Raw genomic sequence first — 22,471 nt, 5'->3', positions numbered from 1 at the left:
ACGTGTCAAAGAAAAAGCACCGCCCAGCCGCATCCTCAACAACTTTGCTATACGTACGACAGAATACCTGTCCAACATTGTACGATTAAAGATAATTGTAGATAACTCAATTTGTGGGCCATAGCATTTAGAGATGATATGCTCTCTTGTGGTACTGGACGGACGATAAAACCATCATACGCAGAGCAGTTTCGCATCCTCAACATATAAACGTACTCCTACACGCGCCTTTTCGAATATACCCCTTTTCTAAGAATATAAATTACGGGGTTAGTTGAGTGTGGACCCAGTGCTAAACCGTATCAGCACATAGTTTATGGTTTTACAGACCATTTCCCGCCCGCCTCTGTATATCTCGAAACCTCGGTAGTCAAGACCCTTTCAACCGCAGTGCCAAAACTACCAGATCAACCTCCGCGTTGCGTCGCGGGAGCGAGTCCACTCATCATTCCAGGAAGCCCCGCGGTAGCCTTGCTATAAGTACCGCCGTATCGGCATTGCCCGCTCCAAGAATCACAAGCACGAGCAGAGCAGATCAGCAACCAACAAGCTAGCTAGCGCGACCGAGCAAGCGAAACTGAGATCAAGATCGAATTGATTGATCTTGTTGGTTCTACTTCTCGGTAGCAAATCAAGATGGCGTCTCCTTCTCCCGCGCCAGCGACGCTGCTGGCCGTGTGCGCCTTGCTCGCCGCCATGGCGCTCTTCCAGGGCGCGCGGGCGCAGCAGCTGAGCCCGGCCTACTACGACGAGTCGTGCCCGCACGTCTACGACACGGTGCGGCGCGTCATCCAGGAGGCCCGCACCGCCGACCCGCGCATCCTCGCCAACCTCGTCCGCCTCCAGTTCCACGACTGCTTCGTCAACGTACGTACCGTCTACCTCCACCGTGCGTGCATGCGCCGCCGCTGCTAGTATATGATTTGAGCTGAAGCTAACGTGCGTGTTCGCGTGCAGGGCTGCGACGGGTCGCTGCTGCTGGACGACGGCCCGGCGATAAGCAGCGAGAAGAACGCCGCCCCGAACAACAACTCGGCGCGCGGGTTCCCGGTGGTGGACGACATCAAGGCCGCCCTGGAGAGCGCGTGCCCCGGCGTCGTCTCCTGCGCCGACATCGTCGCGCTCGCCGCCGAGGTCTCCGTCGAGCTGGCGGGAGGGCCCTACTGGAGGGTGCTGCTGGGCCGGAGGGACGGCACGACGGCCAACTTCGACGCCGCTGACAACCTCCCCAGCCCCACGGACGCCCTGAACGTCCTTAGGCAGAAGTTCGCCGACGTCGGGCTCGACGACACCGATTTCGTCGCCCTCCAAGGTACTACGACGTACTCCATTACTGATCCACCATCAGCTCCTCAGATCAGATATCGGTCTCTATATGTTAGTACACGACTGGAGCGGTACAAATGACACGTACGTCTCGCTTCATCTTCCAGGAGCACACACGATCGGCCGGGCGCAGTGCAGGTTCTTCCAGGACAGGCTCGACAACTTCGCCGGCACCGGGCAGCCGGACCCGACGCTGGACGGGGCGTACCTATCCGCCCTGCGACAGAGCTGCCCGGCGACCGGCGCCGACGCGCGCCTCAACAACCTCGACCCGGCCACGCCGGACGCGTTCGACAACAGCTACTACCACAACCTCCTGCGCAACCGCGGCCTGCTCCGGTCCGACCAGGTGATGCTCTCCGCACCGGAAGGAGCCGCGGCCTCCACGGCGCCCATCGTCGAGCGGTTCGCCGCCAGCCAGGCCGACTTCTTCCGGAGCTTCGCCACGGCGATGATCAAGATGGGCAACATCGCCCCGCTGACGGGAAGCATGGGGGAGGTCAGGAGGAACTGCAGGGTGGTGAACAGAAGCTGATCGCACCAGTGCTGTTTGTTGTTCAAAGGAGTCATTCATTTGATTTATTATTTTTTCTTTTGAAGGAATTCATTTTTTTCACGGATGGTCGTTGAAGAGTTCATGTAAAAATATATTTGTAATGCGTCTCAAAATGTTCTGAATAAATGTCCCAACTCTGGGAGAATAACTTGCACAAAGACAATAACTGTCTCACAAATTTTCTGAAGTGTAGTCAGTGAAACCCGCTCAAAGACAATAATTAGTCACCTAGGATGTGCATACGAACTACTTGCCAGCAATACGTTATTTTTCCTAGCTAAGCAAGAGAAACTCAAGCTAAGGGTTCCCCTGATGTTGAGCTCATACCCTAGCTAGGCATGCTTCGAGTCTAAATCTTCATGTTTCTAATGGCTGATAACATTTCAGTTGTCACAAAAAAAAACAGGTTAATTAGGTGACAGATGACAACTCTAATAGCTACATAAAGAGCAGAAATTATACCATGCTAGAAATAGTTCAATTGTTGGTCTAGAAAGATTCACGACACACATTTACATGGAGCAAATGTTCCAAAAAGAAAATGCTAAATTCTCCTGAAGAAAAACATTCCAAGCAAAGATGCAAAGTTTAATGTTGATTATTTGGCGGCTGGAACGAATTCTAAAACAGAGTAACAGTACAACATCTGGAATTGTCTCCGCTTCTACAGATTCGGTTACTTAACATGACAACACAATGGCAACATGGAAGTCCATCATGGCTCGCTAGGTGGGGGTGGTGGAGGAGGCAAAAGAAGTGCAAGGCGCTGCTTGTATCTCTCGATCCGGACTTGCCGCTCCTTGCGCAATCTGCCAAACAAAATTATGTTAAAATGAAAGACTAACTCAAAATCCAGCCAAGGTCATATTCGCATGTTCACATTTTTAATGCATGCTTGAGAGCTTGCCAATACAACAAGCTGACAGATCTGAACATGGAAAGGCACACCAAATTATCAAACTGAATGACAACTCGACAAACACGAAAACAATTACATTGGTCATATTTTGGAAATTATTACTGTCTGCACAATATTATTGGCCTAATCTTCTTCTGGTGATTGATTCAACCTCTATTAAAAAGACAGAAGAGGTCTGGGAGAAGTACATACTTGGCACGTATATTTTTTGCACGAGTTACATGCTCCCTCAACAAGTCAGCCGCGGTATATTCACTAGTATCATTCTGCACATAAAACATCAAATATAATGGTATCAGAGTCAAAACACTGCATCTAGTGTTTTTGGTGATAGAAAAATAAGATAAGAGGTAAAATTAACCAAAGCAGGGTGAACATACTGGGTAACAAAAGGTCATAAAACAAAGTCGCATTTTAAAATTGATCCTTCATCCATTTGGTCTCAACAAATGAGAAATAATCTACGGAATTTAACATATTTTGGTAAGGTACAACAGATGTGCCCAATCTTGCCAGCAGGTTAGGTGTGGAATGTTTAGCTATTAATGCAATGCTCACCAACCCAAATTAAACCTTCAACATGAGCAAATGAGACACAAGTTTTCACTTTCCAGAACAGACAAATAATGGACCCATAATAAGGATTAAAAGCAATCACAAGCAACAGTTAGCATATGCAGGATACAAGGCTTCAAACACTTGTATAAACAGAAAAGAAAAGGTAAAGGGTAAGGAATGAATAAAACACTGCTCATCCACATTACATTGGTCAATGCTCTGTCCATCGCGTCTCTGGTGCACAGGGCGTTCCTTTCTTGGGCATATCTCTGCAAATTGTGAGGGGATTAATACTGCCAAATATTTCTGGAAGCCTAAGATACAGATTTCTAAAGTGAATGCCAATCAGTCCATGAAAGGAAGGATATATGAGCACAACAAGCAAGGAAGTGTTCAAGGATCTTTGATATGGAGGAAAAAACAGATTTATACATCTCAATGTAATTTCAGGGCGGATCGTCAGCATTTGATTTGGCAACCCAAAATGAATAGACAACAGACTCCTACAGAGAACCAAAATGAAGCAACTCCTCATGGACTATGCTGATTCCATTGGTCTGAAAATTAATTTTCAGAAATCTTTCCTAGTACCCATCAATACTACTGGAGCTCTGGCTGTTAAATTAGCTCAAATCTTTCAGTGCTCGATCGGTTCGAAGCCATTCACCTATCTGGGACTGCCGATGGGAACTACCAGACCAACGATCACAGATCTTATGCCAGTGGTGGACAGTGTTGAGAGGCGATTGTCTTCATCGCTCAGCATGCTCTCTCATGGCAGCAAACTTCAGCTCCTGAATTCAGTCCTGACCTCTATGATAATCTACCCGATGTGCACCATTAAATTCACTCCAAAGCTGATTGAGCACCTCGACAAGATCCGAAGAAGATGTCTTTGCGTAAGAAAATGGAAAATCATGCAACTCTCTGCGCAAGCGTACGAGGAGGTCCAAGACATGCAACTGTTGACTGCCTCGACGTCACCCGATAACGCAACAAAAGGCAAATGGGCCTGCGCGATGCGCGCGCGCGGGGGGGGGGGGGGGGGGCTTCAAGGACGTCACAGCCGACAAGGCGTTCGTGTGGATCTGGAAGTCGGCCTGTATAATGAAGCTCAAGGTGTTTGCATGGCTGATCCTAGCTGACAGAATCAATACGAAAAACATGCTGAGCCATAGGCACTTCAATGTGGACGACAACGTGGACTGTGTCCTATGTGACTCGGGGTCTGAAGAAATGGTGGAGCACTTATTTTTCACGTGCTCATTCAGCAAGAAGTGTTGGGAAGACCTGCAAATGACCTGGCTCTCAGATGGCAACAGATTAAATTTGATTCACTCCGCTAGGGATGGATGGTCGAGACCAATGTTCATGGAGGTTTTCACGGCAGTCGCGTGGGGTATATGGAAAGAGAGCAACGGCAAAAATTTCCAACGAATCCCCCCCCCCCCCAACTCATAGATCCTGGATCAACAGATTCAAGCTAGACTTTGCCCTCTTAGCCCATAGAGCTAAGTCTAGACTTGGGCCTTTTATTGATTCTTTGATTAGCACCCTTGTGTAGGCGGCATCTCCCCCTTCACTGTTTTCCCTCTTTTAGCCCCCCTTCCCCTACCATCCAACCAATGTCTCTCTCACTCCCTTCTCCGGGATGGAAGATGTAGTGGCTTGTTTGACATGTAATACAAAAATTTAAATACAAGACAGTAGGAGCCTCTCCTACTGTCCTTTACCGCTCAAGAAAACAGGAACGAATGAAACAAGCCAAAACTGAAACTCCCGATCTAATCTATTCGAGTCCCAAACAAGAAAGTGAAAGGGAACTCTGTACTTGGGTACAGGAAAATGGTTCAAAACATGAATAAATGAAGCTATAGCTCCATCAATCCTCTTTTTGACAGAACACAGAACTTGTATTAGAGTGTGAAACAAACTACGCCAATTGACCTACTATTCAATGGTATTGACAACGAATTAGCAAATACCCACCCCTCACTTTAAAGGAATGTTTCAGAAAACAGATATTGCTACTGATGGAAGCTTATTAACTTTAGTGTTCAAAAGCCTAAAATTGGCTATAGGATTGGGAAAATATAGATGTCATTTACAATCCAGAATTGCCAGGAAAATATTATAACTAAGAGGTATCTCGAATCAACATACCAATGTTGTAAAGATGATTTTTACAAGATACCTGCTCTTCTTCTGAAACTTGATTTTCAACATCATGGTCCTTTTCTGACATCCTAGAATCTACAACTGAAGCAGGCAAAGGTCTTGGAAGAAGTGGTGCAACGTTTCCAACAAAGCTTGGCTGAAAACAAAAATGACACAAGTGATAAGAAATTTGAATAAGAAAATACAAATATATAACCTCTGAAAATAATATGAGGCAAACCCCAAAACACACAACAATAAATCCAGTCACACTATAGTAGGACACAGATATCTATGGATGATCTTTGTGGACAGAAAGTGAAGGTCCTGTTTAACTCAAATCATGTTTTGGAGTACAGAATACATAGATGCAATTAAAGCAAATAAGAGTGAGCATTACCAGGATTAACGAATAATAATTTCAAGAAAATATATGTGTCCTGGAATAAAAATTCTTAGATTTACTTTGACCAATACCCATAGGCCAAATTTCCTAACACAAAATTATCTAACTAATAACATGTTTTCTTTCTCAGCGAGCATATAGAATATTTATCTAAGGAACATCCATAGATTTAATCAAGGAGTCAAAGACAAAATTTTGAAGTGCAAAAACCACCAGAGAGACATCTGAAGTGCGTTTCAAAAGGAGCTGATGCAGAGAATGCCAGAGTACAGAAAATGTTCAACAAGCAGGAAAGGTGAAAGAATGGAAGTATGCCAACCTGAATTTCATGTGGAACACCATTGCGTAGCCAAGATCGACAAAGAGCATACAAGGATCCTGACTCACTGTCTAACACGTTAACCTTTGGAACAAAAAAAAAGATCAGAAGAAATGTCAGTTCTAGTATGATATCGAACTCGCCTGTCTAGATGACAAACAAGGAATTGAGAAATTTGATCAACATATATTTGTCCTTCCTGAGCCGAAGGTCTACTTTGTTACGACTCAGGTACTAAGCTCAGCCCTTAAATGGAAGTATCTGATTAGTACCCAACCATATAATCTCAGCCTCATAACCCCTTTATAATTGCTTAAAGTGGAATATTTTTATATCATTTTTCATCTCGATGGTAAAAAGACTACTCTCCATGAGGTCATATTACCATAGGAACTAAAATAGCATCTCAATAGTCAGTACAAAGTACGAACTCATGTCATGCACACATCTGATGAGCGTCAGAAATTTAAAGGCAACTAAAGATCCATTTGCATTTGCGGTAGTAACTGGACATGTTAAAACTAGTCAAATAGTATAACCATTCTACTCTTACTAGACCATTAACCATAGTACAAATGAGCACAGATATTGCATATGTCAACTCCAATCAGTACAAAATACAAATTCCACCCACCCATACATCTTCTGTGCATCACAAATATACAGGTAACTGGAGATCCATTTGCATAATTGCATTTGCAACAGTAACTGGACATGTAAACTAGTAAAAAAGTAGAATCGTTCTCCTTTTACTAGAGTGTTAACCATAGTACAAGATATCACATCTCTCAACTCTATGTGTAAAGAGGAAGTTTTAATAAAGATGGACTTACTTTGCGGTCATTGATCACCACAGTTGAAGCGTTTTCTTTGGTACTTTCTCTACAATGAATCCAAGTATTACAAAATTTCACTTCAAATTTTCAGTCCGAGAGACAAACTATAAGCTTGCAGTTTCGTTATTTACCTTTCCTTTGTGGTGACATGCTCCTGAGGAAATGGAGTAAAAGCTGGAGATGGGGTAACAGCTGGAGATGGAGTAACAACTAGAGATGGAGTAACAGCTGGAGATGGAGTAACAGCCAGAGATGGAGTAACAGCTGGAACAGCATTAACCTACATTACCCCAAAACACAAATGTTACAAGAGAACCTCACAAATCTTGACAGCATAATTTACAGGTAAGGAATATCCTAATCAGCACAATGCCTGAAAGGCCATAAATCAGAACACGAAACAGCATTGTGTAAAATCAAATAACATGTGCCCTGACAACAAGATACACCATGATTTTCTTTCTCCAATGATTTCACGGTCTATAAATCACCATCGCCTGCCCATTCACAAGGTGGCCCTATCTCAACAACAATACTTCATCAGATTGCCAAAATGAGTGCAATAAACCTCAATCTGCACATGAAACCCTAGCAACATTACCGATTAGGGATTCAGTCGGCGAGATCCAAAAGCCTTGGGGTGAGAATTAAGGGAAGGGTCGAGGTTTAGTATAATTCCCTTCCAGTCGAAGCCCGCAAACTAAAAAATAGCCATTCACCTTGAGCTGAGGATGCGGGGCTATTGGAACCCCTCGGGGAGGGTGCTCTGGACGTGGCGTCACGCCCGCCACCACCGCCCGCGGCACGGCGGCGTAGGAGCGCGGCTGCGCTGGCGCCTGGGGCTGCTGAGACGGCGCTGTGACGGGGACAGCGACGGCGTGGGCGCGCGGGTACGCGACGCCGATGGGGGGAGCGCGGCGATGGTTCGCCGCCACGGCCGCCGCGGCGGCGGCGGCGGCGGGGATGGAGGATGATGTGGCGACGGGGTAGAGGATGCCGTGCGCGGGGGAGGCGTGGCTAGGGTTAGGGTTCAATGGGCGGCCGGTGAAGAGCGGCGGCGGCGGCGGGGTCGAGTTGGCGGCGCGCTGCGGCGCGGTGGAGGTGGCGAGGAAGGCGCGCGGCAGGGGCTGCGGGGCGGTGGCCGGAGGAGGAGGGGGCGTGGCGGTAGGCGGGGGCGCAGTGGTGCTGGTTGGTGGCCGCTGTGGTGGTGGGGACGACATGGCGCTGACTCGCGAGGATCGAGAGACAGGGGTTTGGTGGGGTCTCCGCTTTGAAAAATGGCTTTGAAAACTGGCACGCGCCTCTCGGCTGGGGTTTTTATTTCGAAATTTTTGGGCTGGGCGGGGGCGGGCCGCTTTGCGGCGCTCCTCCCCTCCTGGCTGGCCCCGTCGCAATCTCGAGTAGGCGGCGCGGCCGAATGTTTTTTTTTAACACAGTACAACAGTACAAACGCAAGTGCTCATATACACGCGCATACACTCATCCCTATAAACACACACGCACACCCTATCCCTATGAGCATCTCCGAAAGACTGAGCCGTCATATCATCTTGAAATTTACAAAGTCACCGTAGGCACCTCGTCGTCGACGGGAACGTCTGCTTCCACTGAATGCGCATCGTCGGAAATCCTAAAATAACTCCAGGAATAATTGCGAGCACCTGAACTTGAACCCTGATGGACTGGGGATACCACAATCCCTCTAACCATCCAACCACATGTTGGTTCGCGGCCAAATGTTCTGTAGCCTGGACAGATAGAAGCTTCTCTATTTAAAAAGAAAAAAGAAAAAACAACTTCTCTTCGGAAAAATAAAAAGGAAATTTTTTTAGAATAAAAATGAAAAGGAATTGCTTTGGTTGGATGGTTAGATGGACAGTGGTATCTCAGCCCACCAGGGTTCAAATTATAGTACTCGCAATTATCTTGAATTTATTTTAGAATTTTGGCGATGCGCGTTCAGTGGAAGGAGACGTTCTCGTCGACTACGAGGCGCCTATGGTGACTTCGTAAAATCTCAAGATGATTCGCCGGCTCAGCCACTCGGAGGTGCTCATATGGGTAAGATGTGCATATGTACGTTTATAGGGGTGAGTGTATGCGTGTATATATGAGCGTTTGCGTCTGTACTATGTCAAAAAAAAGAATTGGTTGGTCCATTTGTGAAGCACGCACGTTCTATCAGCGTCAAGAAACAGTACAAACTGACTGGTGACATGTTACCAAGAGCGTAAAATAAAAAGGAATTGGTTGGTCAATTTGTGAAGCCCCGAATGCTTTATTTTGAGTCAATATATCCCATCCTTTGTCAAAAAACAAAAGCGTTCGGAAGTTAATCTAGTCTAAATATTCACCGGAGTCCATCCTCCAACTCCTTGTTGTTTCCCTTCGTGTCCATGTTCGACAACCATGAGCCATAGGAAGTAAAGTTGCAGTTTCTGGCGAGGAGGAGTGAAACATGGGACACGGACTTGCCCACATGAGACACGAGGCAACGCCGTCTCCCGTGTTCTACCTTCCTCATCAGAGTCTGCGGCCTGGGCATCGCCGTTGGAGGTGAGGTCAATAATGGACGTGAATAGGCCGGCCTCATGGTCGTAGCGGTGCCAATGACACACAACTGTTGGCGTTCCCATTGCAAACCGCATGAGCTTTTGATGCCACCGTGCGACCATTGCATGTGGCCCGGTCGAGCGCCCGATGCTCCTCGACGAAGTTTGGGTTCACCGCGGCCATGGCTGCCACGGCCTTCTCGCTCGCGAACTCACCGTAGATTTGGCCCCCACCAGCCGGTGATGCGCGGGGAGGGAGAGGTTGTAGTGTTGCTCCTCCTGTGCTAGTTGGAACGCCGACACACGGCGTCGGCTGCACCTCCGCCATGATGGCGGCTAAGTGTGCCTACTACTCATTCATGGTGAGGTTAACATGGATCAACGCGGGTAGGGGTGCCCGCTCATCGTCGCCCACCTCTGACGAGGTCGCTGGCATGCCTGCTTGTATCCACCATGCATGACGGCCCTGCTAGCCAGCCGCAAGGGCAGCCACCTCGTGCTTCTCCTCATCACTCTAGAGAGCTCGCGATCATGGTGGAGGTGGTGCACGAAGGAGGATTGGAAGCAGACGTAGTGTGGTGCGAATGGCATCAGGCGAGGCCATGTTTAAATAGCGAGTACCGGCAAGGCCAAGCGGTGGATTGCGTTAATGCGGGCGTTGGCGTGGGTTTCTCAACCATCGTGCATATTTACTGTTGGTTGGCTGGCGGACGGGCAACCAGTTTGAATCTGGTACATAGTCGTCCCTCCAGTAACGTCGCTCCGACATTGAACAGGCTCGGAGACTGGAATGCGGCGCATGCGGCGCTCTCTGACGGTGTGCCTTCAATGTCGGCTCCAGTGAGAGGTCGTGTCCGCTCTGGGCCAACATGGGGACGCTCACCAGCATGAATGTGGACAACCGCTTCATGTGGGAGGGGGCGTGAGATAGGATTTGAGTGGATCTCGGGTGGCGAGCGTGTAGGTGGCAGTGGTCCGAACATACGCAAAGCCCCTGGTTTGTGTCCAATTTGTGGGATTTCTGACTGGTCCGTAGACCGATGGGATACCATGTTGGATGGTAAACTATGCCCAGGCAGCTACGTCCAGACATATGTGGGCGTTTTGAGGGTTCGCGTTGAAGGTGCCCTTACGGTAGACTCTTTTGGAATAATTACACAATGGCGTGACAGGCATTGCAAACTTATGTCACACATGCACCTTATGTGGTGATAAATATATAGGTAACTAAAGATCTAATTGCATTTGAGCAGTAACTAGCCAAATAAACTAGTCAAAAGTAGAATTATTTTCGTCTTACTAGAAAATTAGCCATACGATACTTCACTTTCTCAACTCTATGTCTAAAGAGGGGTTTTAGTGCACTTACATTGAGGTCATTGATCACCACAGTTGTAGCATCTTCTTTATTACTTTCTCTGCAACGAGTTCAAGATTATAAATTTGTGCTCGCAAATTTTCATCATGGGAGACAGATTATACACTTGTAGTTATGTTCTTTACCTTTCCTTTGTGTTGGCATGCTCTAGAGGAGATGGAGTAACAGCTAGATATGGAGTAATAGTTGGAGTTGGAGTAACCTAAATTACCCACACACAAAAACCTTATAAGAGAACCTCACAAGTCATATACAACAAAATTTATGGCTCAGGAAAATCCTAGTCGACACACTACCGAAAATGGTATAAATCAGAATATAGATCAAGCGAGTTCGACAACTCCCAAGAAATACTCGCACGATCAACATCGCCTTGTCGTGCCAACAAGAAAAATGATCATCACTGAGAAAGAGGCCAAGTCTGCTACGAGAGAGGTGCAAAACAGGATCCCCCGATTGGCGAGGAAGTATACTCTCCGCTAGAAACTCGTTATTTGCAACGCTAGACACGTCACCGACCAATATCTGTGGGAGCACTTTCATGCATACTATGTGAGGCAAATCGGTTGTATGCCAACAATTGACAATACACTTTACCTATGATCTTATGATGTACCTATGAATATCTTGGAATGACTGCACAATGGTGTTCCATGTATTCCAAACCCATGTCACCCACAAATATTACGTGCATGACAATATACAGGTAATTCAGATCATGCGGCATTTGAAAACACTAGCTGGACATGTAAACTAGTAAAAAATTATAATTATTTTCCTATTACCAGACTATTAACCATAGTACGAGATATTGCACCTCTCAACTATATGTCTACAGAGGGGTTTTAATGCACTTACATTGCGATCGTTAATCACAAAAGTTGTAGCATCTTCTTTAATACTTTCTCTGCAATGAATTCAAGATTATAAATTTTCACGGAAGACATACTATACACTTGTAGTTTTGTTCTTTACCTTTCCTTTCTGTTGGCATGATCTTGAGGATATGGAGTAACGAATACATATGAAGTAATAGTTGGAACTAGAGTAACCTAAATTACCCGAAAAAAATAATGTTAAAAAAGAGCCTCACAGGTCTTATACAGTAGAATTTATGGCTAAGGAATATCCTAATCAACATAGTGCCTAAAATGGCATAAAATCAGAATATAGATCAAGCAAGTTAGACTACTCCCAAGAAACACTCGCCCGCTCTTCATCGCATTGTCGTGCCAAAAAGAAAAATGGTTGCCATTGAGAAAGGGGACAAGTCTACTATGAGATACGAGCAAACCAGGATGCCCTCATTGGTTAGGAAGTATAATTTCGGCTAGAAGCTCGTCATCTGCAACACTAGACACATCACCGACCAATATCTTTGGGAGCACTTTCATCCATACGACGCGAGGCAAATCGGGTGCATGCCAACAATTGAAAATATACTTTACATATGATTTTATTGTGTACATATGACTCTTTTGGAATGATTTCACAGTGGCCCTCCATGTATTTCAAACCCATGTCAACCACACATCTTACGTGCATAGGTAACTCCAGATTCTGTCGCATTTGAAACAGTAATTGGACATGTAAACTAGTGAAAAAGTAGCATTCCTTTCCTCTTACTCGACCATTAACCATAGTACGAGATATTGAACCTCTCAATTATATGCCTGGAGAAAGGTTTTAATGCACTTACATTGCAGTCATTAGTCACCATAGTTGTACCATCTCCTTTAGTACTTTTTCTGCAATGAATTCAGGATTACAAATTTTCACTTGTAATTTGTCATTAGGGAAGACAGATTATACACTTTTAGTTTGATTGTTCTTTACCTTTCCTTTGTGTTAGCATGCTGTTGAGGAGATGGAGTAACAGCTACATATGGAGTAACACTTGGAACCGGAGTAACCTAAATTACCAAAAAATATGTTACAAGAGAACCTCACAAGTCTTATATGGCAAAATGTATGGCTAAGGAATATCCTAATCGACACAGTACCTAAAATGGTATAAGACATAATAAAAAGCAAGTGAGTTTGACTATTCCCAACAAACACTCGCCCCACTAGTCATGCATTGTCGTGCCAAAAAGTAAATGATCGCCATTGAGAAAACGACCAAGTCTACTATGAGAGAGGGGCAAACCAGGATGCCCCCCATTGACGAGGAAGTCGACTATCTGCTAGCAGCTCGTAATTTTCAACGCTAGCTACATACGTTACCAACCAATATCTTCAGAAGCACTTTCATCCATATGACGCGAGGCAGATCAAATGTATGCCAATAATTGACAGTGTATTTGATCTATGATCTTACGATGTATCTAAGACTCTTGGAATGATTTCAGAATGGCATGTCAGGTATTGCAAACTCATGTCACCCGCACATCCAATGTATGTGATAAATATAAATACATCTGAAGATCCAGTTGCATTTGAAAGCGACTGGACATGTAAAGTAGTCAAAAAGTATAACTATTCTCTCTTACTAGACCATTAATCATAGTTACAAAGATACTGCAACTCTCAACTTTATGTATAAAGAGGAGGTGTTAATAAATGTGCACTTACTTTGCGATCATTGATCGCCATAGTTGTACAATCTTCTTTGGTACCTTCTCTGCAATGAATTCAAGATTACAAGTTTTCACTTGCTAATTTTTGTCATGGAAGATAGATAATACACATGTAGTTTTGTTCTTTACCTTTCCTTTGTGTTTACATGCTCTTGAGGAGATGAAGCAGGAACTGCAGGTGGAGTAACAATTGGAATTGGAGTAACCTAAATTACCCAAAAAACAAACATTATAAGAGAACCACAAAGTCTTGACATCATAATTTACAACTAAGGAATATCCTAATCATCACAATGCCTAAAATAGTATAATTAGAGCACAAATCATCACTATGTAAAATAGGATAACATGTGCTTCGACAACAAGATACTATGATTTTCTTATCCAGTGATGTCACAATCTATAAATCACCAGCGCATGACCATGCACATAAAACACTAGCACGTTACTAACTAGGCATGCAAATAATGAGATCCGAAAACCTTAGGGCGAGAAACCTAGCTATTCACCTTGAGCAAGGTTGCGGAGCTATGGGAACCCCTCAGGGAGGCTGCTCGGGACACGACATAACGCCCGCCGCCACCACTCGTGGCACGACACTGGGGATGGAAGGTGACGTGGCCTTATCATGCCAAAAAATGTTTGTCATTGAGAAAGAGGCCAAGTATTACGGGAGGGGAGCAGACCGGGATGCTCTCCATTGGTGAGGAAAGTCAGTGCCCCGCTAAAAGCCCATTATTTGCAAGGCCACACACGTCATTGACCAATATCATCAGGACCCCTTTCATCCATACGACGCAAGGCAAATCGGATGTATGCCAACAATTAACAGTACACTTACCTAAGATCTGATGATGTACCTAAGACTCTTTGAAATGATTCCTTAATGGCGTACCAGGCATTGCACCCTTTAAACCGATAAAAATGTTTTCATATACACCAGACAGATCTAGATCTATATCCATACCCCATGTTCAAAGGAGATATGTCAAGGGTAAGGAGGAACATTAATTGGCGCACTCGTCGACACAACTGTTCGATGTGATTCATACGATTTAAAAGTAGCATGAGATTTGAAAGGTATGAGATAAAGAAGATAAACCAACTAAAGCTCACACGATCGAGGAGCAAAATTCCCTAGAACTTTTGGTGTCATGTCTGCATTAGAGACGATGAAAAGGGGTGGGGAGGGGTTGAAGGATTCAAGCAGACCAACCTCTATAGGTGTTTCCTTCTTTGCTCGCCTTTTCTGTTGCCGTGGTCGTTGACTTCTTGGTACCCACTCATCACCGCTACTATTGGAGTTATCGCCGCGACCAGATCCGCTCGACGACATTAGAACCAAGTTGCTTACCATGTTGAGATTCGTCGGTGCTCGTTTTCTCAACGCTTACTCTTTGCTAGATCTTCGTTGCTTGACCCGGTGGTCGCAACTTGATCCCAGACCCGTCAAGTGGAGCTATTCCTTGGTCGCCCTTCACTGCCATGTTCCTCCCATGTCTTGCCTACCGCCGCCACTTGGTAGAGGGGGGAGGGGGAGGGGATGAGATCTAGGTTGGTTCAAATCAGGGCCAGGTGGTTTATATATAGTAGGGTACGTTACACATCTGAGGGTGTGGGAGATGAGCATATAAACTAAGGTGGACCCACCTGACAGCAGAGACATCAAAAAATTGAATGGCCCTTTGGCATGTTTTTTACTTAGTCCATGTTTGCAATGAAGTTAGTTTTAAACCCCTTTCCAATATCAAATCAAAACAAAGAAAACTGAATGAAATATTTTCCAAAAGGCGGTACATAGTTGTTTCCACTCTATTTTGAAATTTTCTAAAGAGCCACACACACACCACGCCAACAACACGCTATTTCAAGTAAAGGCATCCACATGTTCAAATGTTCACAACTACACAACAACACGATGAGTCAACTAAGACAACTCAACTTACACCCCATCTTTCATGTTTTATAGAGGATTTCCTCATGGAAGAATGCTTGTCTAGACAGTGGGCATGCTCAAATAATTTTGATGCATGCCGTATCTTGTGGACCAACCATGTGATGCAATCGGAGCACCCGAGGTCCACATTCTTTGCTATATGTAAAAAAAAACTCTGAAAACATCTGAGTACATGGATATGAGTATATGGCTCACATATAATGTGCTAAATATTTATTTTAAATCCGACCACAAACTCAATAAACTAAAGATAAAATCATGTTATGAATACTAGTAAATCTAAATCAGGCTATAAGTTTTTCTAAAACTCCCCGTGTTATAGTTTGAAATCGGGTTCTTGGATGTGACATATACATAATTTCTATGTTATTAGTTATTCATATATATTTTTGGTACCCCTTAGCAATGTATTTGACCTCGAGTACATGGATTACACTTAGGAATTTCTAAGATACATTCTCTAGCCCGGGAGTGGGTGGGCTCAACTAGCTATACACAATAGCAATAGAGGAAAACTAGGCTAAAAGCTACATTCTCATGGTCATGAGTCGTGCGAGATCCTTGGTCATCTCCAGAGTTAGACTTAATAGATGAGATTATGTTACAATTAACATTGAATCAATGACTAAGTATGTTAGAGAGATGTAACCTTTTCTAGAGCAAGGATAATAATAGAGTCAATTGTTTGTTATATCTTCTTGCCACGTCTCATATAGCCAATCTAATACTAGTAGCTTGCATAGTACTCCCTTTGTCCGAAAAAGTTTATCCCAAACTTGTTCTCTTGCCACGTCTCATATAGACAAGTTTTTTCGGACGGAGGGAGTAGTTAGCTATAATTCTATAAATATGCAGTACTTGTTAATACATGACCCATGTTAGTATCTCGGGTGTAAATCACATACAAATTCATAAATTAAAGTATGTTCACAAATAGACTTTTTGAATAAATTAAAGAGGTTCAACAATGTAGTACGTACATGCTTGCATGCATGACACAGAAATGGTACATGGTACAAGCTAAACCACGCTTCCTCACTCGGTCACTCTAGCTTCCATTGACTCTCCTGCAGTTCCTCCGAACCTCCCCCTGCCCGCCCGTCAGCGGCTTGATATTCCCCATGTTGATCATGGCCGCGGCAAAGCTCCTGAAGAAAGCCTTCTCGTCGCTCGCGAACCGGCCGACGATCGCCGCCGTGGTCGCGCCGGGCACCGCGAGCAGCTCCTGGTCGGACTGGAGGAACCCGCGGTTGCCCTGGAGGTTGGTGAAGTAGTTCTTGTCGAAGGCGTCGGGCGTGGTCGTGTCGAGGTCGTTGAGTGCCGACCTGTTCCCGTGCCGCCGCGGGCAGCTCCCGGCGAGCTGCGCCCGGTAGCTCCCGTCCAGCGTCGGGTCTGGCATGCCCGTCTTGCTGAAGTTGTAGAGCCGGTCCGTCACGAACTGGCACTGCGCGCGCCCGAACGTGTGCGCGCCTGCAATCCACGACCCAAACAAGATCCTGGATCAACCACGGGGGGCACGTCGAGTTCGATGGATAGGATGGTGATGAACTGATGATCGAGAAGTTTGGGTGTTCTACGTACCTGAGAGGGCGACGAGGTCGGTGTCGTCGAGGCCGACGGCGGCGAACTTGCGCTGGAGCATGGTGAGGTTGTTGCGGGGGCTGGGAAGGAGGCTGTTGGCGGCGGTGAGGTTGGCCGTGGTGCCGTCGCGGCGGCCGAGCTGGACGCGCCACCGGGGGCCTCCGGACTGCATGCATGCGCATGGGAACAAACGCGCGTGAGCAAGGATGGGGACGTTCGTCGTGCATGTGACCATGCCATGCTTGTTGGATTAAAGAGAGGCACGAAGTGAAGGCTGGTGTGATCGATCGACAGCCGGTGCGATGTGGACTTTGCCATATCCCCACCTCGTACTAGCTAGGTTCCGTCTTTTACGGTTTTTGATTGACATGGAACCACGTGCCAGCCCGCTTTACAACTAGCAACATACGATGCTGTCGATCTCTCCAGTCTACGTAAGCCATCGTTTGCATGCAGCTCAATTATTTTGCACCGACGGTTTCTGAATTATTGCCGCGGGCTCTGGCATATATGAGCTAGGCTATACCTACTGCACCTTTTAGCTAGTACCTTGCCAGCCGCATTGCCACATTGGCAGCGCCTGGTCCGTGAACCACGATGTTGCCATTTTTCAATGATGAAGCTGATGAATGTGAGCAGTGAAAAGAACACATGCATGCACACGTACATCGCCGGCAGATTAGCACATGTATGCACGTACCAGTTCGACGGAGACCTTGGCGGCGATGGTGAGGATGTCGGCGCAGGAGACGACGCCGGGGCAGGCCTTCTCGAGCGCCGCCTTGACGTCGTCCACCACCGTGAACCCGCGCACCGAGTTGTTGTTCGGCTTGGCGTACTTCTCCGACACGATGCTCGTGCTGTTGTCCAGCAGAATCGACCCGTCGCACCCCTGAAAACACACGCGCGCGCAAGACGGACGTGTCAAAAACCTTGGACGAAGCACGTACGACCCAAGCGAACGCCGTAAGGTTTGCATGGAGCACGCATGCAGCTGGTTGCTTACCTGGACGAAGCAGTCGTGGAAGTGGAGGCGCGTGAGGCTGGCGTAGATGCGGACGTCGGCCTTGTGCGCCTCCCTCAGCACCCGCCGCACGACCTTGTGGACGCCGGGGCAGGACCCGTCGTAGAACTTGTCGTCCAGCTGGGCCGCGCCGCCGCGGGCGCCGAGGCCGAGCGCGACGGCGACGGCCAGGAGGACGGCGCACGCACCGCCGTAATGGATGCCACGAACCATCTTTGCCTGCCTTGGTACACTCTGTCTGCGAGCACGTCGTTCGTGTTTGCCCTTTGCAGGTGCAGGGGCTCACTGTGTGTGCATGTGCCGACTTAGGTGGTTCACGGCCGGTCTGAGGAGTCCCACGAGCTGAAGAGCACACGGGCTTTATAGCCAGGCCTGGTGGTCACGGACACGGAGAGGCCCTTTGCTTGGATCCGAAGGATGGCTCAATCAATCATTTGCTGTTCATGGTAGTCCGTCAGGGCGTCGTTTTCAGAGGCCAGTTCATGCAGGTGGGGTATGCGTATATGCCAACAAAAGCACTTTGCATGCATGCAGCATGCCCGGTTTACTATCCACGTGCCTGATTTTGTTCTTTGGGTCAGTCAAATTGGTCCCAACCGTTGGATGAAAAAGTAACGGTCAGATCTCCTTCTTCTACTTCCCTCCTGAAGCAAACTGTTCATCATCTTCCTCCCCACCATCTGAACTTGTTCTTTTTTTTTTGACGCGTCAACGGCGGGCTTACACCGGCCTGAACCTTATATTACGGAAACATAACAAAGTACAGGGGCAGATCTAAACCTGTTCTTCATCTGGCCGCCCTCCACCCCAGGCCGAACCGCCCGCCGCCGACGCCCCCCCTCGCCAGGCTTCTTCCCCCTGGACCCTAAGATAGACAAGGAGCCTTTTTCTTCCCTTGCACCTAAGGTAGACGAGATCCATCCTGCCGCCCGCGTGCGGCTTCGGTGCTCTACAGTTGATGCTTCCTTCTCAACCGAATTGACTGGCCCAAATTGTAAATTCAGGTGACTTACGTCCAGCAAAAACCGACCAACAAACTTGCCGGCCTTTGCACTTTTGAATAATACGGTACCAACAAACCGGGCCCTGGATATAGTTGGTGGTAGGTGAATCTACAGTGCATGTGCGGACAAATAGTGAAAATCCTGGAGAAATGCTACACTTTAGTTGTCGTCGCTAGTACAGCAAAGACAGTACGCAAACAAATAATTCAACGCCTACTCATCATCTCGTACGGCGTTCTTGTCAGTTACTCCTACAAGTTTAGTACTACTCTCTCCACCGGTCGGTAACCACCAAAGTGATGAAGATACTGCCTTTCAATAAACACATTAGCTAAATGCCAGTCGACTGACTTCGGTTTGGGGTCAGTTGATTTTGAGAGTTCATCGGTGGGAAGCCGGATGGAACGAAGGAGAAGGAAAGAGCTCATCGGAGGGTTACCCCAATATCTATCTTCGAGTGGGGGATGTGGTAGAAGAACGGTGGTGGGGGTGGTGGTGGCGCGGTGGTGCAACTTCGCCGAAGAAAATCTCCGTCGGCACCAGGGCTAGAGGGATGGTTGGGGGCGGCGCAAGACCGGATGGCGGTGGTTCCAGAGAGGGCGGGACGGCGAGGCTGCGCGGGACCACCAACGTCCGCGGGTGGTGGTCACAAATGGGTTCGGCCGGCGGCGGCAGGGCGGTTCAGCGTGGAGAAGGGAGAAGGAAGCAGAGTTGTTATTTTGCATCGGGCGGTTGAAAAAATCAACTGACCCCATAAAAATAATTTAGACGACTGGCACGTGGCCACGCCCTACAGTGAACACCGGACAACCTGAACTCTGAAGTACTCTACCTTGGCATCTGCCTGTCAAATTCAGCAGCAAAGATGATAACCGCTGCGCCCACGGTGTTTTGCTCCCCAATCAGAGCGCCAGATCGCATTCGCCACAGTACGGTAACGCCAATCGGTCGATGCCTGCCTACTATTTTAACCACGTTGATGCGATTGGCGCTGTCGCTACCCGCTAGTCACTGCATCATGTCCCACGCTTAACCGAAAAGCTCCGGCCTTACAGGGACGCAGGACCTGAAAGTCCTTGAGATTTAACTGAACTTGCTTGTTCAAGACTTCAAGTGCACATCATTCAGGGAAGTAGGGCACGATGCAGACTTCATGCGGCTAGCTACACATTCCATTATTCATTTTGTGCGCTACTATCACACAGCCCTGATAGGCACTACCACAGTACCACTCACTCACCCGTCAACCGACACACTGTACGAGCCAGCTTATTACTCCTGGCTGGAGAATCCTAGCTAGCTTGAACCCGACGAAACGGTACACAGGACAACCTTCACACGAACGTACACGTACACGTACGCATCCAGACGCACGATATGATGACTGTTGACAACGCGAGATGGGCATGCACCAAGGTCAGGTGCATGCAGCATCTGTCTTCTTCGCCGGCAAGCTAGATGCAGTGGCGCCGGCTCAGTTGGCGGCGCTGCATTTCTTGCGGATCTGGCCGGCGGAGCCGGTGAGGGGGGCGATGTTGCCCATCCTGACCATGGCGTCCCCGAAGTCGCAGAGGAAGCGCTGGCTGTTGTAGCTGTAGGCCTGCACGAGGGCCCTGGTGGCGGCGGCGCCGTCGGGGCTGGAGACGAGGCCCTGGTCCGAGGAGAGGAGGCCCTTCTTGGCCAGCAGGTTCTTGAAGTAGTGGTTGTCGAAGGCGTCCGCGGAGCCGGCGTCCAGCGCGGCCGTCTGGTTGCCATCGCCGCCCCGGCACAGCTGCTGCAGGCTGGACGCCAGCGCCGGGTCCATCGTCGGGTCCACCGAGTTGGCCGCCGAGAAGTTGGCCAGCCGGCCGCTGAAGAGCACGCACCGCGACCGCCCGATCGTGTGGGCTCCTGCGTGCATGCATGGTTGGATTTGCTGGCTTTCGTTGCGTACAACATACAGTAGTGGTGAGTCTAGTACAGTACGTACCTGATAAGATGACCACGTCTGTTGTATTAAGACCGACGTCCTTGAACCTCTGTATGATTACGGTGATGTTGTCGAACGGGCTTGGCAGGTTGTTGTTGGCCAAGGTCTGGTTCGCCACCAGCCCGTCCCTTCTTCCCAGAAGGACATCATAGTCAGGCCCTCCACTCTGAACATGCCAACAAAATTAGTACTACACTCAACAAAGCAGTACTGGTAGTACGGTTCTCAAACAGTTCTTTCGGGTGCACAACTGAATTATTTGGTAGTTAGTTGGTTAGCTATGTTGGAGTGGTGGTGAATTCGGAGGGAGTGAAGGAAGGAAGGAACGTACGAGGAGTACGCCGTATTTAGCGGCGAGCGCGACGACGTCGGCGCAGGAGACGAGCCCCGGGCAGGCCTTCTCGAGGTCGGCCTTGATGGCGTCGATGACCTCGTACCCCCTCACCGAGTTGAGGTTCGGCGCCGCCAGCTTCTCGCTCTCGGCCCCGTCCAGAAGGATCGACCCGTCACACCCCTGCATGCATGCATGTAGACAACAATTAACGATCTTCACTTGAGAGTCTAAGAACGCATACGTGCCAAGTGTGTGTTACGGAGACGGACGTACGTTGACGAAGCAGTCGTGGAAGTGGAGCCGGAGCAGGGAGGCGCCCATCCGTATCTCGGCCTTCATCGCGGCGGCCACGCGCGCCTGCACGATGCTCTCCAGCTTCGGGCAGCTGTCGTCGTAGAAGTCGTCGCTCAGCTGGCCCCGAGCCGCGCCGCTCAGCCACAGCAGCACCACGGCGGCGACCAGCAAGCGGCTCGCACCATGGTCTCTGAGAGGCTCCATTTCTGATGATATGTCTCTGAACCACTGTCACCGTATGTGCGTGCCGGTTTGATAGATCACCGGCACTGGATCTATGTATCGAATGTACGTACTGCGTGCCTGTCCGCTCGATCTCTGCCGGCTCATTGCAAGGTTATATAGATAGATAGCTAGCTTAAAGTGATGCGTGATATTACTAGCTAAATGGACTTGTATATTTTTTATTATCAGTATCCTTGACTGTTCGTGGACTAAATGGGCGGCTTGGCTTGGCAACGTGCCAACGTGTCGTCAGCATGCATATGCCGAGGGATCACTGTGATTGTGCGCTTTTTACTGCGCGCATGGCTCAACTAGCTGACTAAACGTGCACTGGCCGCACTTGCCGCTGCTAATTTTCTGTTTATGAAACACAAGTGGTGCGTGCATAATGGAGCACCAGCCAAATTAATTAGGTGCGGCCGCTGTATATATTGCACGTTTCGGCGATGCAAGTCTACAATTAACCTGCGGTGCATGCATCTAGCTAGGTGTGGCAG

At 47.8% G+C, this 22,471-nt stretch overlaps 5 protein-coding genes across 5 annotated transcripts; 1 reads left to right on the top strand and 4 right to left on the bottom strand.

Moving 5' to 3' along the window:
• Positions 1-509: 509 nt before the first annotated feature.
• On the top strand, positions 510-2,045 carry LOC109774025 (peroxidase A2-like). Its single transcript, XM_073496842.1, has 3 exons — positions 510-867; positions 958-1,312; positions 1,434-2,045. The coding sequence occupies exons 1-3, from the start codon at positions 637-639 to the stop codon at positions 1,859-1,861; spliced, it is 1,014 nt and encodes a 337-aa protein (XP_073352943.1). The 5' UTR covers positions 510-636; the 3' UTR covers positions 1,862-2,045.
• Positions 2,046-2,338: 293 nt separating this feature from the next.
• On the bottom strand, positions 2,339-8,361 carry LOC109774014 (uncharacterized). The gene is made up of 8 exons (XM_020332734.4): positions 7,797-8,361; positions 7,209-7,357; positions 7,075-7,123; positions 6,242-6,325; positions 5,554-5,673; positions 3,566-3,628; positions 2,994-3,067; positions 2,339-2,691 (listed from the first exon to the last, which is right to left on the bottom strand). Exons 1-8 carry the CDS (start codon positions 8,295-8,297, stop codon positions 2,598-2,600), a joined length of 1,134 nt encoding a protein of 377 aa, XP_020188323.1. The 5' UTR covers positions 8,298-8,361; the 3' UTR covers positions 2,339-2,597.
• A 2,553-nt stretch (positions 8,362-10,914) lies between these two features.
• Positions 10,915-15,672, bottom strand: LOC120962552 (uncharacterized). The gene is made up of 9 exons (XM_040386282.2): positions 14,803-15,672; positions 13,716-13,792; positions 13,582-13,630; positions 12,844-12,920; positions 12,707-12,755; positions 11,983-12,059; positions 11,866-11,914; positions 11,133-11,209; positions 10,915-11,047 (listed from the first exon to the last, which is right to left on the bottom strand). The coding sequence occupies exons 1-9, from the start codon at positions 14,941-14,943 to the stop codon at positions 10,915-10,917; spliced, it is 729 nt and encodes a 242-aa protein (XP_040242216.2). The 5' UTR covers positions 14,944-15,672.
• A 764-nt stretch (positions 15,673-16,436) lies between these two features.
• LOC109774026 (peroxidase A2) lies at positions 16,437-18,471 on the bottom strand. The gene is made up of 4 exons (XM_020332747.4): positions 18,131-18,471; positions 17,825-18,016; positions 17,125-17,290; positions 16,437-17,013 (listed from the first exon to the last, which is right to left on the bottom strand). Exons 1-4 carry the CDS (start codon positions 18,359-18,361, stop codon positions 16,592-16,594), a joined length of 1,011 nt encoding a protein of 336 aa, XP_020188336.1. The 5' UTR covers positions 18,362-18,471; the 3' UTR covers positions 16,437-16,591.
• A 1,757-nt stretch (positions 18,472-20,228) lies between these two features.
• On the bottom strand, positions 20,229-22,076 carry LOC109774015 (peroxidase N). Its single transcript, XM_020332735.4, has 4 exons — positions 21,729-22,076; positions 21,453-21,635; positions 21,122-21,287; positions 20,229-21,042 (listed from the first exon to the last, which is right to left on the bottom strand). Exons 1-4 carry the CDS (start codon positions 21,951-21,953, stop codon positions 20,627-20,629), a joined length of 990 nt encoding a protein of 329 aa, XP_020188324.1. The 5' UTR covers positions 21,954-22,076; the 3' UTR covers positions 20,229-20,626.
• Positions 22,077-22,471: the final 395 nt, after the last annotated feature.

The sequence above is a fragment of the Aegilops tauschii genome, chromosome 4 (genome assembly GCF_002575655.3).
Source record: "Aegilops tauschii subsp. strangulata cultivar AL8/78 chromosome 4, Aet v6.0, whole genome shotgun sequence".
Taxonomy (NCBI): Eukaryota; Viridiplantae; Streptophyta; class Magnoliopsida; order Poales; family Poaceae; genus Aegilops; species Aegilops tauschii.
The sequence above is the reverse complement of the archived record's forward strand: the minus strand, read 5'-3'. Positions and strand labels throughout refer to the sequence as shown.

Bases quoted from the DNA above. Each gene is read 5' to 3' on its own strand.
- LOC109774025 (XM_073496842.1), top strand. From the start codon at position 637: ATGGCGTCTCCTTCTCCCGCGCCAGCGACGCTGCTGGCCGTGTGCGCC. The intron at 868-957 runs GTACGTACCGTC...GTTCGCGTGCAG, and splicing joins TCCACGACTGCTTCGTCAAC to GGCTGCGACGGGTCGCTGCT. The intron at 1,313-1,433 runs GTACTACGACGT...TTCATCTTCCAG, and splicing joins CGATTTCGTCGCCCTCCAAG to GAGCACACACGATCGGCCGG.
- LOC109774014 (XM_020332734.4), bottom strand. From the start codon at position 8,297: ATGTCGTCCCCACCACCACAGCGGCCACCAACCAGCACCACTGCGCCC. The intron at 6,326-7,074 runs GTAAGTCCATCT...TTTGTTCCAAAG, and splicing joins TGGTGATCAATGACCGCAAA to GTTAACGTGTTAGACAGTGA. The intron at 2,692-2,993 runs GTATGTACTTCT...TTTGTTTGGCAG, and splicing joins GCAAAAAATATACGTGCCAA to ATTGCGCAAGGAGCGGCAAG.
- LOC120962552 (XM_040386282.2), bottom strand. From the start codon at position 14,943: ATGGTAAGCAACTTGGTTCTAATGTCGTCGAGCGGATCTGGTCGCGGC. The intron at 13,793-14,802 runs GTTGGTCTGCTT...TGGGTAATTTAG, and splicing joins AGAAGGAAACACCTATAGAG to GTTACTCCAATTCCAATTGT. The intron at 12,756-12,843 runs GTAAAGAACAAT...AATTCATTGCAG, and splicing joins CATGCTAACACAAAGGAAAG to AAAAAGTACTAAAGGAGATG.
- LOC109774026 (XM_020332747.4), bottom strand. From the start codon at position 18,361: ATGGTTCGTGGCATCCATTACGGCGGTGCGTGCGCCGTCCTCCTGGCC. The intron at 18,017-18,130 runs GTAAGCAACCAG...GTGTGTTTTCAG, and splicing joins TCCACGACTGCTTCGTCCAG to GGGTGCGACGGGTCGATTCT. The intron at 17,014-17,124 runs GTACGTAGAACA...CGTGGATTGCAG, and splicing joins CGACCTCGTCGCCCTCTCAG to GCGCGCACACGTTCGGGCGC.
- LOC109774015 (XM_020332735.4), bottom strand. From the start codon at position 21,953: ATGGAGCCTCTCAGAGACCATGGTGCGAGCCGCTTGCTGGTCGCCGCC. The intron at 21,288-21,452 runs GTACGTTCCTTC...TGGCATGTTCAG, and splicing joins CTAAATACGGCGTACTCCTC to AGTGGAGGGCCTGACTATGA. The intron at 21,043-21,121 runs GTACGTACTGTA...GCATGCACGCAG, and splicing joins AGACGTGGTCATCTTATCAG to GAGCCCACACGATCGGGCGG.